At 40.2% G+C, this 15,347-nt stretch overlaps 1 protein-coding gene across 11 annotated transcripts in view; it reads left to right on the top strand.

Annotated features, from left to right (window-relative positions):
• QKI (QKI, KH domain containing RNA binding) overlaps positions 1 to 15,347 on the top strand; it is a 108,333-nt gene that overhangs the window by 38,220 nt on the left and 54,766 nt on the right. For all 11 annotated transcript variants that reach the window (XR_014154796.1, XR_014154797.1, XR_014154798.1 and 8 more), the window contains exon 3: positions 15,102 to 15,218. Coding sequence is in view for 8 of the 11 variants with exons in the window: in XM_081855201.1 (XP_081711327.1) it covers positions 15,102 to 15,218 (117 nt within the window). In the remaining 3 variants the exon portion in view is untranslated. The remainder of the gene's footprint in view (positions 1 to 15,101; positions 15,219 to 15,347) is intronic.

Consider the following 15,347-nt stretch of genomic DNA (forward strand, 5'->3'; position numbering starts at 1 on the left):
ATACTTTTCTGGAAGCTATGAGATTCTATCATGATGCCAAGGGGTAAGACCCACAGCACCTGCAGTTTGTGTGCTCAGGATCAACTCACCTGTCTCCAGTGAGATGTTTCTGAAATGTTCCCATATATGAGCCTTCCTACGTCTAAGAACAGGCATAGGCTAGCTTGCTGCTCAGATGATAATTTGGTAGAACCCTCTTCTTTCTGTAACATATGAGATTGCACTTCAGAATACATGACATCTTGCCTCTACAACAGAATAACAATTGAAACTTCATATTAGATGAACTTCTGCAAAGTTCTAAAGTTTTTTTTAAAACAACAACAACAACAACTCTAAATACCTAAATCTACACTGAAATATCTTGAGTAATAAGTTTTGATTTACTAATAGTTGAAAATATGTGGTTAGCAAGTTCCATTTTTTTATACAGTGGCAGTATAGTTTAATGGAAGGCAACTGTTAAAATGTGATTCACTGGTCATTTGACCATTTCATTTTGAGAGAAGTGTCCAATCTTATGTCTATGCTTTTGGAATTATACACAATCTGTGCAGTAGCTTTTCTGAGAATATCTAGGATTCCATTGAGCCCTACCTATTATGAGCACAGCACTTGCAGGCACATTGAACTGAGTTTGGGAAGTGTGCTCAAGTTTTTTATACTTGTCACAGCTGAGCATGTTGAGCGTCTATACATGCATGTTTTAGTAAAAAAAAAAAAGAAACTATACTGATAGGAGCAATGGTAACTTTTTCAGTTAAGTAACAGACTAATTATGAATTAGTACATAAAACAGTTACTACTAAATGGAAAGCTGTGATATTGCTCTTCCTGAATTAATAATGGTTGAGTAAATTATGGAATGAAGACATAACAAACTAAGGAATTCAGAGTCCGTATAATTTTATTCAAAAACCTTTTAAAATGCAGGATAGGCTAGCATTTACTGCCTTAATACAGTGAATGGGGCATGGGACCGGAAAATGTGGTGGCGGGGGGGGGGGGGGGGAGGAGCACCCCACTCAAAAACAAAACAAAAAATACCAACCCTGGGGCAGGGCTTCTGCCAAGTTGCTGCTTTTTCTGAAATTGCTTTCCATGCTGCTTGCTGATTTGGGCTGATGAGAATGTCATATTTCTATTTTTATTAGCTCCTGGTTCTTGTTGCTTTCAGACTTTGAAATCCTTTGAAATACATAGGGCTATTTTCTTGCTATCTACACTATTCCCAATTTAAATCTCCCACCCTCCCAAACTACTATCTGTTTCCAGGCGAGAAAACCATTACTCAATAGTGTAGAGCACATGCTTTGTAGGCAGAAACTGCCAGGTTCAATCCCTGATAACTCCAGGTAAAAGTATCTAGTAAGGCATGGATGGGGAACCCTTTTCGAGCTAAGAGACACATTCCCTTCTAGGCAATATTCTAAGGGCCTCGTGCCAGTGGTGGATATGACCAAAAGCAAAAGTGGACAGAGCTGCTAATGAAACTTTGCCTTTGTATAGTAGGCTAGTTCCTACATGTACTCACACAGCCCTCCCTATCCTCCATCCAGATTTGCAAGAGGCATCATCAGAGTTCAAGGACACATTCCAGTCAGGCAAAAGCACTTCTGGTGCAAAGTAGGGCCAATGAGAGAGACAGCTAGTTTTGAGGGCCAGATGGAGAGGCCTGGAAGGTCACATTCAGCCGCCAGACCTGAGGTTCTCCATTCCTGTAGCAGGAAGTGATGAGACCCTGGAGAGCTACTGTCAGTCATAATGGGTAATATTAGGCTAGATGGGCAAATACCTGACCTGGCCTAAGGCAGCTTTTGATGTTGCTGTTGTAGCTGTACATATATTTATTTATACCCCAGCCTTTTCCCTGACAGGCTAACTGTGGCTTACAGATAATAACAGCTATGAACAATCATTAAAAAAATTAAACTTAGATGGAATTTGAAATTAAAAGTGTGTGTGTGTGTGTGTGTGTGCACACGCACACACACAAAATCTATTAAAACCATACAGATAATTACAATAAAAACAGCACGGCACCAGTCCTCTCATTGAAAGCAGTCAGTTCTCAAAAGCCTCTTGGAACAAGAAAACCTTCACCTGCCAGTGGAAGGACAGCAAGGAGGGAGCCAGTCTGACTTCTCTAGGGAGAGAGTTCCAAAGTCTGGGTGCAGCCAATGAGAAGGCCCTTTCCCATGTTCCTACCAAGCATGCCTGTGAGGGTGATGGGAACGAGAGAAGGTCTTCTTCAAAGATCTTAAATCATGGGCAGGTTCATATGAGGGAATGTGCTCCTTCAAATAGCTGGACCTAAACCATAAAGGGCTGTATAGGTCATAACCAGCACTTTTAATTGTGCCCAGAAACAGGCGCAGCTGGTGCACTAGGTTTAACTGTGCAGATGTACTCCAGGCCACCCCAGAGACCTGGGCATCCATGCTCGGGGCTGAGTTGGGATTTGAACCCTAGTCTCCCAGGCCCTAGTCTGACATTTTAACCACTAAACCACACTGGCTTTCATCAGTATTACCCCCTCAACCCCCCCATTAGTAGTGTTTATTAGTCCTGTGTAGAAGTTCAGTGATATGATGCTATGTAAAATACTCCAGAAAGTCATGTCAGGGCATGCCCATTGAACTTCTGTCTCTTCCAAGAAAATTTAAACTTTGAAGGTGTCTCCTTTTTATAAAATATGATAGGGAATCTGTCTCATTTTTTAATTCCAAGTTGTGACACTACTAACCAAGGCGAACTTCCTTCTGACAGTGCTTTGAATATTTATATCTATATTTCTTTTCTAATTTCCCTTAATTATATTATTGTGCTAGGTTTCAAGAGGGTAAGGAAGCAGAGACTTACTGGTTGATAAGAGAAGAGAGATAACATGAATACCTGTCTTCAAAAATGCGTGTTTAGAGGTTGAGCATGATCAGTGTGTTGCTTACTGTATTTTTCGCTCCATAGGATGCACCGGACCATAGGGCACACCTAATTTTTAGGGGGGGGGGAAATAAAGGGGGGGAATAATTCCCCCCCCCCAGCCCCAAAGAGCAAAGAAGCCAAGACAGTGAGCAGGATCCATTCCGCTTGCTGTCTTGGCTTTGTTTTTAGCCGCGGGGCTGGGGCGGGGGAAGCCAGAGCTTCCCCCAGCCCCCAGAATGGGTCCGGGAGCGGCGGCGAGGTAAGCCTTCTGAGCCTAGTGGGAACTCCCACTGGGCTCCGAAGGCTTGCGGATAGCTGCCCAAAGCCCGGGATGTGCAGCGCTGTGCTCCCCGGGCTTCAGGCTGCTATCCGCAAGCCTTCGGAGCCCGGCGGGCACTCCTGCTGCGCTCCGAAGGCTTGCGGATAGCTTCCTGAAGCCTGCATTTGCTCCATAGGATGCATTCACATTTCCCCTTCATTTTTGGAGGGGGGAAAGTGCGTTGTATAGAGCGAAAAATACGGTACTTGAGAAAGAACACATCCCTGACAAGTATTGCCATCAGCTGGGTGATAGTGCAATCGGTCAAGCTGACTTCATGCACCTTACCGGAATCCAGCTTGCCAATAAAAGACTGCATAAGATCAGATTCCTATGAATAAGAGAGCTCATCAAATATGATCATCGGGTTACAGTTTAAATATCCTGTCAGTTGATAGTGAAACAAATGAAGAAGTACTCAAGCATGGAGTAATGCCATCACTAGAAAGAGCTGCAGTCAGGACTCCCTGGAATCTGGTTGGGGATTGCTGAAATTCTTTAATTCCTTCTATACATTGGGCATGCTAAATAAATGCACCTTTACAGCAGTAAATCACCGTTTGATGGCTGATTGTAAATAGCATATGAATTTTCTGTGACTAGTTTGGAGGACAGAATTCTTTTGCAATGAAACCCAGACTTTGAAAGAATGAAGATATCCTGATAGAGAACATGGAGCATGCTACTCTTTCTAGACCGATTTGAACTTCAGAAATTTGCATGGTGTGTTTGCTCCTTAATGTGATTTAGATTATTAATTTTTCTCATTCGTTCCCAGTTAATAATAAGTTTATCATTCAGTGGATGCTGGAATTATATATAGTTCAGTTCTTTGATCAATTACTTGAGGACTTGAATGAGCTGACCATCATCTATCTGTAGATGCCTTGCATTTCTAAACAAAAGGATACTGAATATTAGCTGTGGATCAGAAGTCAGACATGTAGTACCTGCAAGCATTCCTGCTTGGGAATGACAATTAAACAGCTATCCCCTTTACCATGATATTCCCTTGCTTCTCCTTGCCTTTTCTCTCCCCCGCCCCCAGCACCTCCATCAGAGTTTCTGTGCCTACTTAAGCATTCTCATTCGTTCATCACTTAGCTGTTTAGGAAGGGGTAGCCTAAGGGAGATAAAGGTATCTTTGTACTTGGACATTATTGGGGTTTTCCTAATGTTTGAATCATAGTTTGAATCATTCAGTTGTCATGGCAAAAGAAGCATGCCAAAAGCTAGGGATGGAGGGAATTTGGGAGAAGTGAAAGTTCAAAACATGTTCCTGGCAATCAAATGATGTCTGAAGCAGGTCTAAGTCTTGAGTATTGAAAATTCAACTAATGCGGGCTATTATTAAAATCATGTATTTTTTAAAAACCGTATTTGTGGTTGACTTTGTAATCGGAAGTTATGAGTGGAATTATCCTCCAATGTAGTTCTGTGAATCTCCCCCATGTCAGATAAAAGGAGCTTTGGCGGGGGGACAACAATGACAACAGAAATATCATGAAATATGGCAATCTTCAGATGGGAATAAAAGTACTTATATTTCCACAAACCTTTTCCAGTTTGTCTCTAAGGATCAGTTTTTCCACAAAGCTTGAGGAATGAAATAAAATGTGTTAAATTGCTGTGTTTGTGTACATGTGTATAATTTTATTTCACTATAAATAAATTAAACTAAACAGTCAGTTATCTTGCATACATGACCCAACAGGGAACGTGGATAACACGTTATCCAAAATAATGACTTAGATCATTGAGATACAACACTTGATCCAATGCAAAAAAAATAAAAAACAAAAACAACCTAAGGCACCCATGCAGCTGTGGTATGGTAGCTTTTCTAATATCTGATCGGTAAATTGATGAATAGTATAACAATACCTATAATAGCACAAAACTTTAAAAATTCAGGATGAGAATTTCACTTATGACTTGTACACAGCTCTACTGAAATTAGTGAGGAAAAGGTGTACCCCAGTATTTGCCAAACTTCAGCTTGTCCTAGGTAGTTTCAAGCAAATAAAAAGTAATAAATACATTAAGATTCTACCTCAAATGCATGTGTCTTGATGACAGATAATCTTGCTGCATTGTGGTGGTGCCAGTTTGGTAAAGAATGTCAGCAGGGAAGAGCAAGAAGGTTACTACATGGTTGTCACTAAGGGAAGGCAATAAATGAGATCAGAGCTAAATATATTTGTGTGACATTCTAGCAGCTGGCTTAAGCCCTGCTGTTTGTTGCAGTGGTACACTGGCCTTAAAAAGGAAGAGAATGCATTGTAGCCCAGGGAGGGAAACAGTTGGTGGGCTTGTCATTCTGCTTACTGACAGTGAAGGTCAGACAGTTTGGAGAAATGAACGTAAGTGGTAAGATGCCTCTATGTCCACTCCTTTACCTGTTAGGTGAAATGTCCCACTGTAAATGGATTGCTTTGCCTTCTAATCTTGCAATTTATTCAGATGATTATATATTCTTGCTTGCTGTTTTGCAGACTAAAATATAGTATTACTATAGCATGCTTTTTAATGTATAAGAATTTGACTTACCTTTACAAGTTGCAGTTCTTCAAATTACTGCTAGTACAGTGGTACCTCTACTTATGGACGTGATCCATTCTGGGGTGCCGTTTGCACCCCGAAAAGTCCCGTAAGTAGAGCGCCGCTTCTGCATGTGACGCAGTAGAGCGCTCATGCGCTTCTGCGCGTATGCACGCAGCAAAACCCAGGAATATACACTTCCGGGGTTGCAGCGTTCTCAACCCAAAAATCCGCAACATGAACCTAACGCAACTAGAGGTATGACTGTAACTTTTTTCATATAAGAAGCAGAGATTAGCCATTTCTTGAAAATAAGTTTAGCAAAATACGTAAGGACCTGTTTCCATATGAAAAATTGAGACTAGAACTCGAACAGAAGTATTCAAGAAGTTTGCAGATGGACTGGGGCCTACTAAATGTTTCTTCTGTTAACCCTGGTATCATTCTGGACCAGTTGCCAAGATAGAATAGAGGGAGCAATACTTTGCTGGCTTGATTCCTGACTTGTTGGCTGGCTGGCTAAGAAGAGTGGTGTTGCATAAGCTGTGGTCCATTTTATCTGCTGTATACAATTCAACTTCTGCATGAAATAGTTTGGAGTGGCTGACAATAATTATGCTGATGACACTCAGTGCTTTACATCTACTAAAGGTGAAACTGTAGAGGTCCCCCTGACATGGTGTTGTAAGGATTTTGCTTTTATTGTATGCAGGTTGTATGCTCGCATTTGCTCATGCAGATATAGGCCTCAGAATGCTTTTCACGTTTTTAGGATTATATTGTAAACAAATAATAATTTAATTATGAAAACTATAGTAACTGTGAAGATTTGTGAAGTTATAGATAACCTGCATGGAACCCTCGTGTAAAAGAAATGAAGCTAAAAGCTTATCTGAGAGTAGGCAAGGTTTTCAAACGTTGCTGAACTATTGGGAAGAAGGCTAGCTATACTAATATTGAACTTGTTGAAGTCTAAAGTTGAGCCACAAGTTTTGTATGGAAAAGATCTACAGCTTCCAGAGCTCAGGGGATTTATGTTGCATTCAGAATAGAATCTTAAAGATTGTATTAGGGATAGCTAGATATATTTTAATGTTGTACTTTGGTTCCAAAACAGGATTAACTCTATGGTCTAAGAAAATCTGCTAGCAGACTTTGTAAACTTTTAGGGTTTGTTGTAAACTTTGAGGGTGGGATTCACGTAACTAATCCTGTCAGCAGAAGCCTAGCACTTCTGCTTGTGTAATAGTGCCTCCCTGCCCCTCCCCCCGCCCCAGAACAGTACACAGGAGGAGGAGGAGGAGGAGGAGGGATCATTCTGTCTTTTAAGTTGAAATGCTGGTGTGGACTCAATCATTAGAAGAGTGAAATTTAGAATTCCACTCATAGATATGCTGGGTATTCAGCAAAAATTCTTTAACTGGATAAATTGTATTTTAATATGCAAAGGGTAATCAACATATTTGGATACTCAATTTCTTCAGGGTAACTGTGAATCAGCTAAGAAGTTTAAATATGGAATTTATATTTGCCCATACATATTTTTATAGGTCTGTAAAGGTAGTTCCTCTTTAGAATATTACTCATGTATAAATCGGGCCCCCTTTTTTCACATTTATCAATACGCTACAGGAAGGTTCCAAGCCTCCAGGCTTGCAAGCAAGTTTGTGGAGAGGCTATGTGAAAAAATGTGACTTTATTGGCACTAATCCTGTCTCCCTTGTACCTCCTTTACATAATATGACTGATAGAATAGTCTGTAAGACACTAATACTTGTTCATTTCATGTTGCTCAACTTTGTGTTTATTGAAATTCAATAAGATACATTCATAAACTAGGTCCAGAAAATTATTTATCAAAAATTACTAAGCATAATCTGAGAAGGGAATTTACTTTATTTCAGTTGATACCATCTACTATGATAGGATTGCAGCCTTAGAAGATACAGACTAATGTAAGGGTAAGATATTGCTAGGATTCCACTGTTAGTTTCACAAAAAATGAATTGTATGGAATCCTTCTGGACCGTCTAGAGGTTGGGAGTTGGGGGAACTGTTATACAGTGGTTCCATTCCTTTCTCCTGGGCCGTGTCCAGAAAGTGGTGGTGGGGGATGAGTGTTCAGACCCCTGAGCTCTCACTTGTGGGATGCCTCAGAGATCCGTCCTCCCCGCCCCCATGCTTTTTAACATCTACATGAAGCCACTGGGAGAGATCTTCAGGGGCTTTGGGCTGGGTGTTCATCAATATGCAGATGATACCCAGCTCTACCTCTCTTTCAAATCAGAACCAGTGAAGGCAGTGAAATTCCTGTGTGAGTGTCTGGAGGCGGTTGGAGGAGGGATGGCGGCTAACAGATTGAGGTTGAATCCTGACAAGACTTAAGTACTGTTTTGGGGGGACAGGGGGCGGGCGGGTGGGGGGGATTCCCTGGTCCTGAGTGGGGTAACTGTGCCCCTGAAGGACCAGGTGTGCAGCCTGGGAGTCATTTTGGACTCACAGCTGTCCAGGAGGCACAGTTTAATTCTGTGTCCAGGGCAGCTGTTTACCAGCTCCATCTGGTACACAGGCTGAGACCCTACTTGCCTGCAGACTGTATTGCCAGAGTGGTGCATGCTCTAGTTATCTCCCACTTGGACTATGCAATGCGCTCTGTGTGGGACTATGCAATGCTCTCCTTTGAAGGTGACTCGGAAACTGCACTTAATCCAGAATGCGGCAGCTAGACTGGTGATTGGGACTGGCCGTCGAGACCATATAACACTGGTCCTGACTGGAGCTAGTATGTTTCCAAGTATGTTTCCAAGCACAATTCAGAATGTTGGTGCTGACCTTTAAAGCCCTAAACGGCCTCAGTCCAGTATACCTGAAGGAGCGTCTCCATCTCCATTGTTCAGTCCAGACACTGAGGTCCAGCTCTGAGGGCCTTCTCGTGGTTCCCTCACTGTGAGAAGTGAAGTTACAGGGAACCAGGCAGAGGGCCTACTTGGTAGTGGTGCCTGCCCTGTGGAATGCCCCACCGTCAGATGTCAAAGCAATAAGCAATCTTTGCTTACTTTTATCTTACTTTGGCAGCCCTGTTTAGGCATGTTTCTAATGTTTAATGCTGTATTGTGTTTTTAACATTCGGTTGGGAGCTGCCCAGAGTGGCTGGGGAAACCAAGCCAGATGGGTGGGGAATAAATAATAAATTATTGTTGTTGTTGTTATTATTATTATTATTATTAAGATGATCTCTCACACTGATGCAGGATGTAAGGTGGAAATAAGATTTTAAAGTAAATGCTTAAACTTTTTTAGACCTGCTTCCCATCTTTAACACAAACTTGCAGTTACTCACTTCTTAATTTCGCAATATGGTGATAGCAATGGGTCAGGGTGTTAGGGGAGGGGTAGTACTTCTGCTGGGGGACACATTGTGGTCCTTATGGGGAGTGCATTTTCTGTATGTGCTGCAGAGAAAAGTGAGGGGCAGATGGGACTCATCAACCTGAGAAGGTAGCCCATGCAGAAGGGGGGAAACTCTGATCCTAAACCTCCGCTGCCTTGCAGGATAACTTGGGGAGAAAAAAAGCCTAAGGAGTAAATTTTGTATGCCTCCTTCCAGCAACTGCTGCAGCCAAACTGATTCCAAATGTACTTCTCCGTTTTCCTGTGGACCATACCAGCGAGGCCGAGAGGGTGGTCTTGTCATCTGGGCAACCCAGAACCTCCATACACACTGCCAGGCTTGTGCCCTGGGGAGGTCACTTAAGTGCTGCTAATGCAGCGGTTTGACTTCACCCCCAGAGGTGTACTCCATTGTCTCTTAAAACAGATGGATGCCAGCAAAGTAATAGGTCTCAAATCATCTGTGGAAGACTAGTGTTTCTTTAAAAGAATAAGAAGAAAAAGTGATAGCTGGTCTGTCTGTCAAAAAGTAATAATATGCTTTTAAATGATTCCAGGGTTATGAGTATAATTCTGTAACAGATTTTTTAAAACAGTGGTACCTTGGGTTAAGAACTTAATTTGTTCTGGAGGTCTCTTCTTATCCTGAAACTGTTCTTAACCTGAAGCACCACTTTAGCTAATAGGGCCTCCTGTTGCCGCTGCATGATTTCTATTCTCATCCTGAAGCAAAGTTCTTAACCCAAGGTAATATTTCTGGGTTAGCAGAGTCTGTAACCTGAAGCGTATGTAACCTGAGGTACCACTGTATATTTAAAATTCTCTCTCTGGTTTTAGAGAAACCTTTTCCTCAGTAAGTGAAAAAAATTAACTGATTTGGCCCGTCTTTGTAGCTCAGTGACCATAGTTGGCACTAAATTTGGGGGGAAGCTGCTAACTAGTGCAAGACTTACATAATATATGTTACGAGCTGTTAAAGAACACTGCTTGTCAAATGATGTTTGGTCACAATTGAAATTGGTTTCAGGCTCAGTGGTACTGTTGGGCAAGTGCTTGCCACCCAGCAATCTCTTCACAACTGCCTCATCTTCCTTCCCAGCTTCACTGTTAAGTTCTCTGGGTTTGTATATTCCTTTCTTCTCTCTCTTCCATCTGTGTGTGGAGGACCAGACAATCCACGGATAGCAGACTACAGGAGTGGGTGGACACAAGACGGAAACCTGGGGTGTACTTTGTGGTAACAGGAGACCTACAGGCAGATGGTGGCTTTATTTAAATTGTGATTTAAAACAACAATTTAAATTGAGGATGACTTATTTGTAGCCCTCTAGATGTTGTTGGCTTCCAACCTGCATCAGCTTCATCCAGCATAACAAGAGTCAGCGATGATGTAAGTCAAGGTTCAACATCTAGAGAGCCAAAGGTTAGCGACCACTAATAGTAAAAATCAAAATTGGGAAGCAAAGGCTGATTTTAAACCATTGGTTTAAATCAAGTTACCCACTGAAAGTTCTTCATTTTTCTGGAATGATGGTGCAAATAATCTTCATTTACAACTAGAATGTTATTTACACTTCGATGCTTTCAACAAAGTCCTGCATCTCTTTGCACTATATATGTGCATTTTGAATGCTTCCCCTTTTCTCTTAAAAAAGGAAGGTATTTGAAATATAGTCATATAGGGTCTTATGAAAAGCAGCCATGACAGTATGTGTTAATTGTGAGAACAAAGGAATCTGAGCAACGGACAATTTTCTCTTCTCTTCTTCTTTCCAGTGGTGTTCCATTCTGCTTCACTCTGCCTTGGCCCTGTTCCACCCTCAAAAAAGCAAAGTAGCAAACAAAATGAAATGCCCAAGACTGATAGGTTGAACCAAAGTCTGAGAGTAACTGGGCAAACTAGAGAAGATTTTCATGAGATGAAAATGACATGCCTATGTTTGGTAGGTAGAGTGTAAATAATCCTATTCGAGAAATGATCAGATTGGTTCCTAATTTACATAGAAATAGAGCACTCAACTTTTCTCTCACATGTACATGCTCAACTTTTAAGAACATTTTAAGAGGACTTGAGAATGGTCCCACTGTCTGAATTAATGTAGATGGTAACAGGTAGCAGGACCTTTCTGGTTTTTTGTGGCATCTTGTCCCTTTGCCATAAAGAGTTAAAACATTGCTGTTTTCCTCTTTTTATCCTGTTCTTAATTATTCTAGGTTTATATTGAAAGCTACCTTGTGAATCAGTATTAAAAAGTGAGATAGAAATATATTTATATATTATATTTTAAATAAAAATAGACCTTGTACAATCATAATTCCTCATGTGAGATTGAAAGCTGCTGTGGAAGATCTCCCAGCCTTCTGGAGCAGGTTTGGGAGAGTTAATTGGGGCTTAGTTAGGAAGGGATCCTTAGGAGTTATTGCGTGGGGAAGTACTATTTATTATTTTCTGAAATCCCCTCTGCATATTTCACACATAATTGGGCTACCTCATACAGATATAAGTAAATGTAAGAAGGATATTGCTTTGCTCCTAAAGAACGCCACCAGTCTTTTTAAAAAAGCCATGCACTTTTATTTACTACTACCACTGTTCCCTTATTATTGTCATCGTCATCATGATTGACCTGGAAAACCATTCAGGCTTTTACCATTTGATCTGTTATATTTACATTAGATAGAAAAGCTGTTCATTAGTTAAACGCTTCAACTCTTTGGTACATGGGTTATTAGAGGTGAATAATGTGGATTTAAAGGATTTAGTAATTCATTCTAAACCTCATACTACATTTTTAGTTTTTTTAGGTTTTTGCCTTTTAAAGCACAGAGCACCTGCTGCTATCTAGAATACTCATTTTATCAAGATCACAGAGATAATCTGGTTAGTCCAGATTAAAGAAGCAGTGATAAACAGTAATCCAGTTTTTGGAATTGATTGTCAGTGATATTTCTAAAGATAGATATGATTTGATAATTCAAGAGTTGGAGGGACTTGAACAGCTTTTCAGCAGATTTCCAGGACTAATTAGAAATGAAATTGGTTTGTAAAGTAGTACTTGTAAATTATTTTAGCTTGATACTGTTGGAATACAATTTTGATTAGGTGGTCTTATTTTGATTTCACGTTGGAGAGGAGGTGTTGGCCTTCAAATGTTTCTGGATTTGTATGTAGAATATTAGAACTGTAGATTGTACCTACAAGTGTTCAGCTGCCTGGAGTGTACAATGCATTACGGCCCTGAGGCAGGAGCACTGAAAAATCTTCCATTTACCTAGCTACACATAAATTCAGAGATGGGACAAATGCACCCAGTGAATGGAATGGGACAGAGTGACCCCACTCTCAACCCAGATGTTAATTGTGGAATTCTTATCAATTCTTATCTGCTTCTTTTCTAGCAGATTCCTCTGCAGGAGGAATAGTACCTTCCAGAAGTCTATAGATAAATCATAGCCACCAAGTTATGCTTTCCAAAAACATTGATTCCTTACATTTCACAGACAAATGCACACTTTCTTTCTTTCTTTCTTTCTTTCTTTTTTTTAGTACAGAGATAATCTGTTTAGGAAAAAGTGGACACATTTGCATTGACATGAATGTGTGGATGGGATAGTCACTGATATTTAATATGAATTCGTACTAACATGAAAATAAATTTGCCTCAATCCTGCTTTATTTGGCTTTAAGCTTCGGCACCCTTGTGGAGATTGATTTCAAACTATTTCTTCATATAGGCATGAAACAAAAGAATTTGTTGCTTCTACTACTTGCTAGACATAATGACAGGCTACACACATAATTGGAATGTTAAACTGATAATCATGCAGCCAGTGTGGTGGTTTAACTCCTGCCATTTTGAGGAACATATCATGATAACTACAGGAAGCAAATGGCAGGGCACTGTTTCTTCTGTTGTGCCCAAGCCTGTTTTATGCTACTACTTGGTATTGAGCTTAGAGAAACAAACAACAGCATTACTTGTAGACAATGAAGACTTCCCACTATCATTGTTTTTAGATATTCATCAGCTGCTTTCGTAAAACTATATGCCTATTTAAAACTATTTTGTTTTTGCAATTCAGTTATAGTAAAAGATTTTTATCTTCAGTACTATCTACTTTGATTTAGGCACTGTCCGATTTGTTGAAGTAGCAGTTGGACAGTGTTTCAGAAGAATTTGCTCTATGGTTATATGAAGTTTAATGTAACCATTGTTTTATTGTTAATAGTGAACAATTTCCCCCCACATCCTTTAATTTCTTTATTTAGAGTGCCTTTGTGGGACAGGTGCAGTGTTGAAATAGTTCACAATTTTTTTTTAAAAAAAAATCACTGGATATATACAGTAGATTAATTTTAATGTACCGTATTTTTCGCTCTATAAGACACACCATACCACAAGACGCACCTAGTTTTTGGAGGAGGAAAACAAGGAAAAAAAATATTCTGAATCTCAGAAGCCAGAACAGCAAGAGGGATCGCTTAGCAGTGAAAGCAGCAATCCCTCTTGCTGTTCTGGCTTCTGGGATAGCTGTGCAGCCTGCATTCGCTCCATAAGACGCACACACATTTCCCCTTACTTTTTAGGAGGGAAAAAGTGAGTCTTATAGAGCAAAAAATACGGTAAGTTAGTATTACAGTTAAGAATAGTAATGTGTTAGTGTTTCCAGTATGTAGTTTTCTGCTCTGTTTTTGAAGGTGACAACTCTTGTAACAGCTCATTGTATATAAATAATATAATCAGATCTGATTATTCACTATTTAGAAATGTTTACTAGACCTATTTAACTTTACAATTCAGAATGTATTTGTTATTTGTTGGAAGTAGCTATATAATATTCTCTAACAAATGAACATCTGCTAACTTCATAGTATATCACTGACACTGTTCTTACATTTGTGTTTTTGTAGTTGCTAGTCTTTATTCATGGAGCATAGTGAGAAGTGACTATTGATTTTTAGTTTTTCTCATGGTTAAGATGTGTGAAGGATGTAAAAGTAGTATTGTTCTCATTTGACTGACATTTAAGAGCTGACAGAATAAAATATAAAATTAACATATAGCTCAGATTTGTGTATTAAGCAGGAAAAGATAGCTAGCAGGTGGCTCAGCTTGTTTTAAAATCCTGTAATTTGTTTCCCAAAGCTCTGCATACAGTGATGCAAAAAGAATTGCAGCAAAAGTAATTGCACATTCAAGAGTGATCAATGATGCTTGCATTAGGTAAAATATGGGGTCTCCATAATGTTTGGCTGGCCTTAATAGGCAATTGAATCGGTCTTTTCTAGAACTACTTCCCAAAATAGTATGCCTTGTCTCTGATTAAGAAGTTGGGAGAGTAGATTGACCTGGCAAGCATAGTGCTTGGTAATGGTGTTTCAAGTGTCTTAGCAGTGCAGCGTGGTTGCAGGAGCAATCTCCAAATCTGCTTGGAAGCCCAGTGCAACTGTGGGGATGATGCCCACTTCCCCTCTCCAGCTCTAGAATTGGGAAGACAACTATAGCGGGCAGGAATAGTTACACGCCCCAGAGGTCAGAGGATCCACTCTCTCCGGGGTGGAGAATCTCTGGGCTGTGGGACCCAACTTTGCCCACCAGGAGGTTAAATCTGGTTGCTCTACTTCTGCCTCCTCCTCTTAGTCTTCTCCTTTAGTCCCTGCCTCATCTTGCTGCATCCTCTTCCTAATTGTCACACTAAAGTTTCCAGGACTTAGTGCCACCTGTGGTCGGTCATGCAAACTACACCATGACAACAGACCAGTGAAATACAGGGTGGAGAGATATTCTGTTCTGTGGGAAATTGAGTAGCAGTAATTAGGACAAGATTCTGTTTGTACTTAAACTACAGTCATGCTGATTGTTATCTCAATGTTTATTGCTATATTTTGAAGAAAATGGTGATTTCCTCCCTCTTTAAATTTCAGTTCAACTTCGTTGGAAGAATCCTTGGGCCCAGAGGGCTAACAGCTAAACAGCTTGAGGCTGAAACAGGATGTAAGATAATGGTCCGAGGCAAAGGGTCCATGAGAGACAAAAAGAAGGTAAGATAATTTAAAGATAATTTTAAAACTCCTAGTTTGTTAGAAGAGCTTGTTTATGCTATTTATATGTTCTTCATTGTTTGTACATATGATTATTTTATGCTGATTAAATAAACCTTGAGGCTTTTA

This window comes from Podarcis erhardii (genome assembly GCF_964252035.2).
Source record: "Podarcis erhardii genome assembly, chromosome: 3".
Lineage (NCBI taxonomy): Eukaryota > Metazoa > Chordata > Lepidosauria > Squamata > Lacertidae > Podarcis > Podarcis erhardii.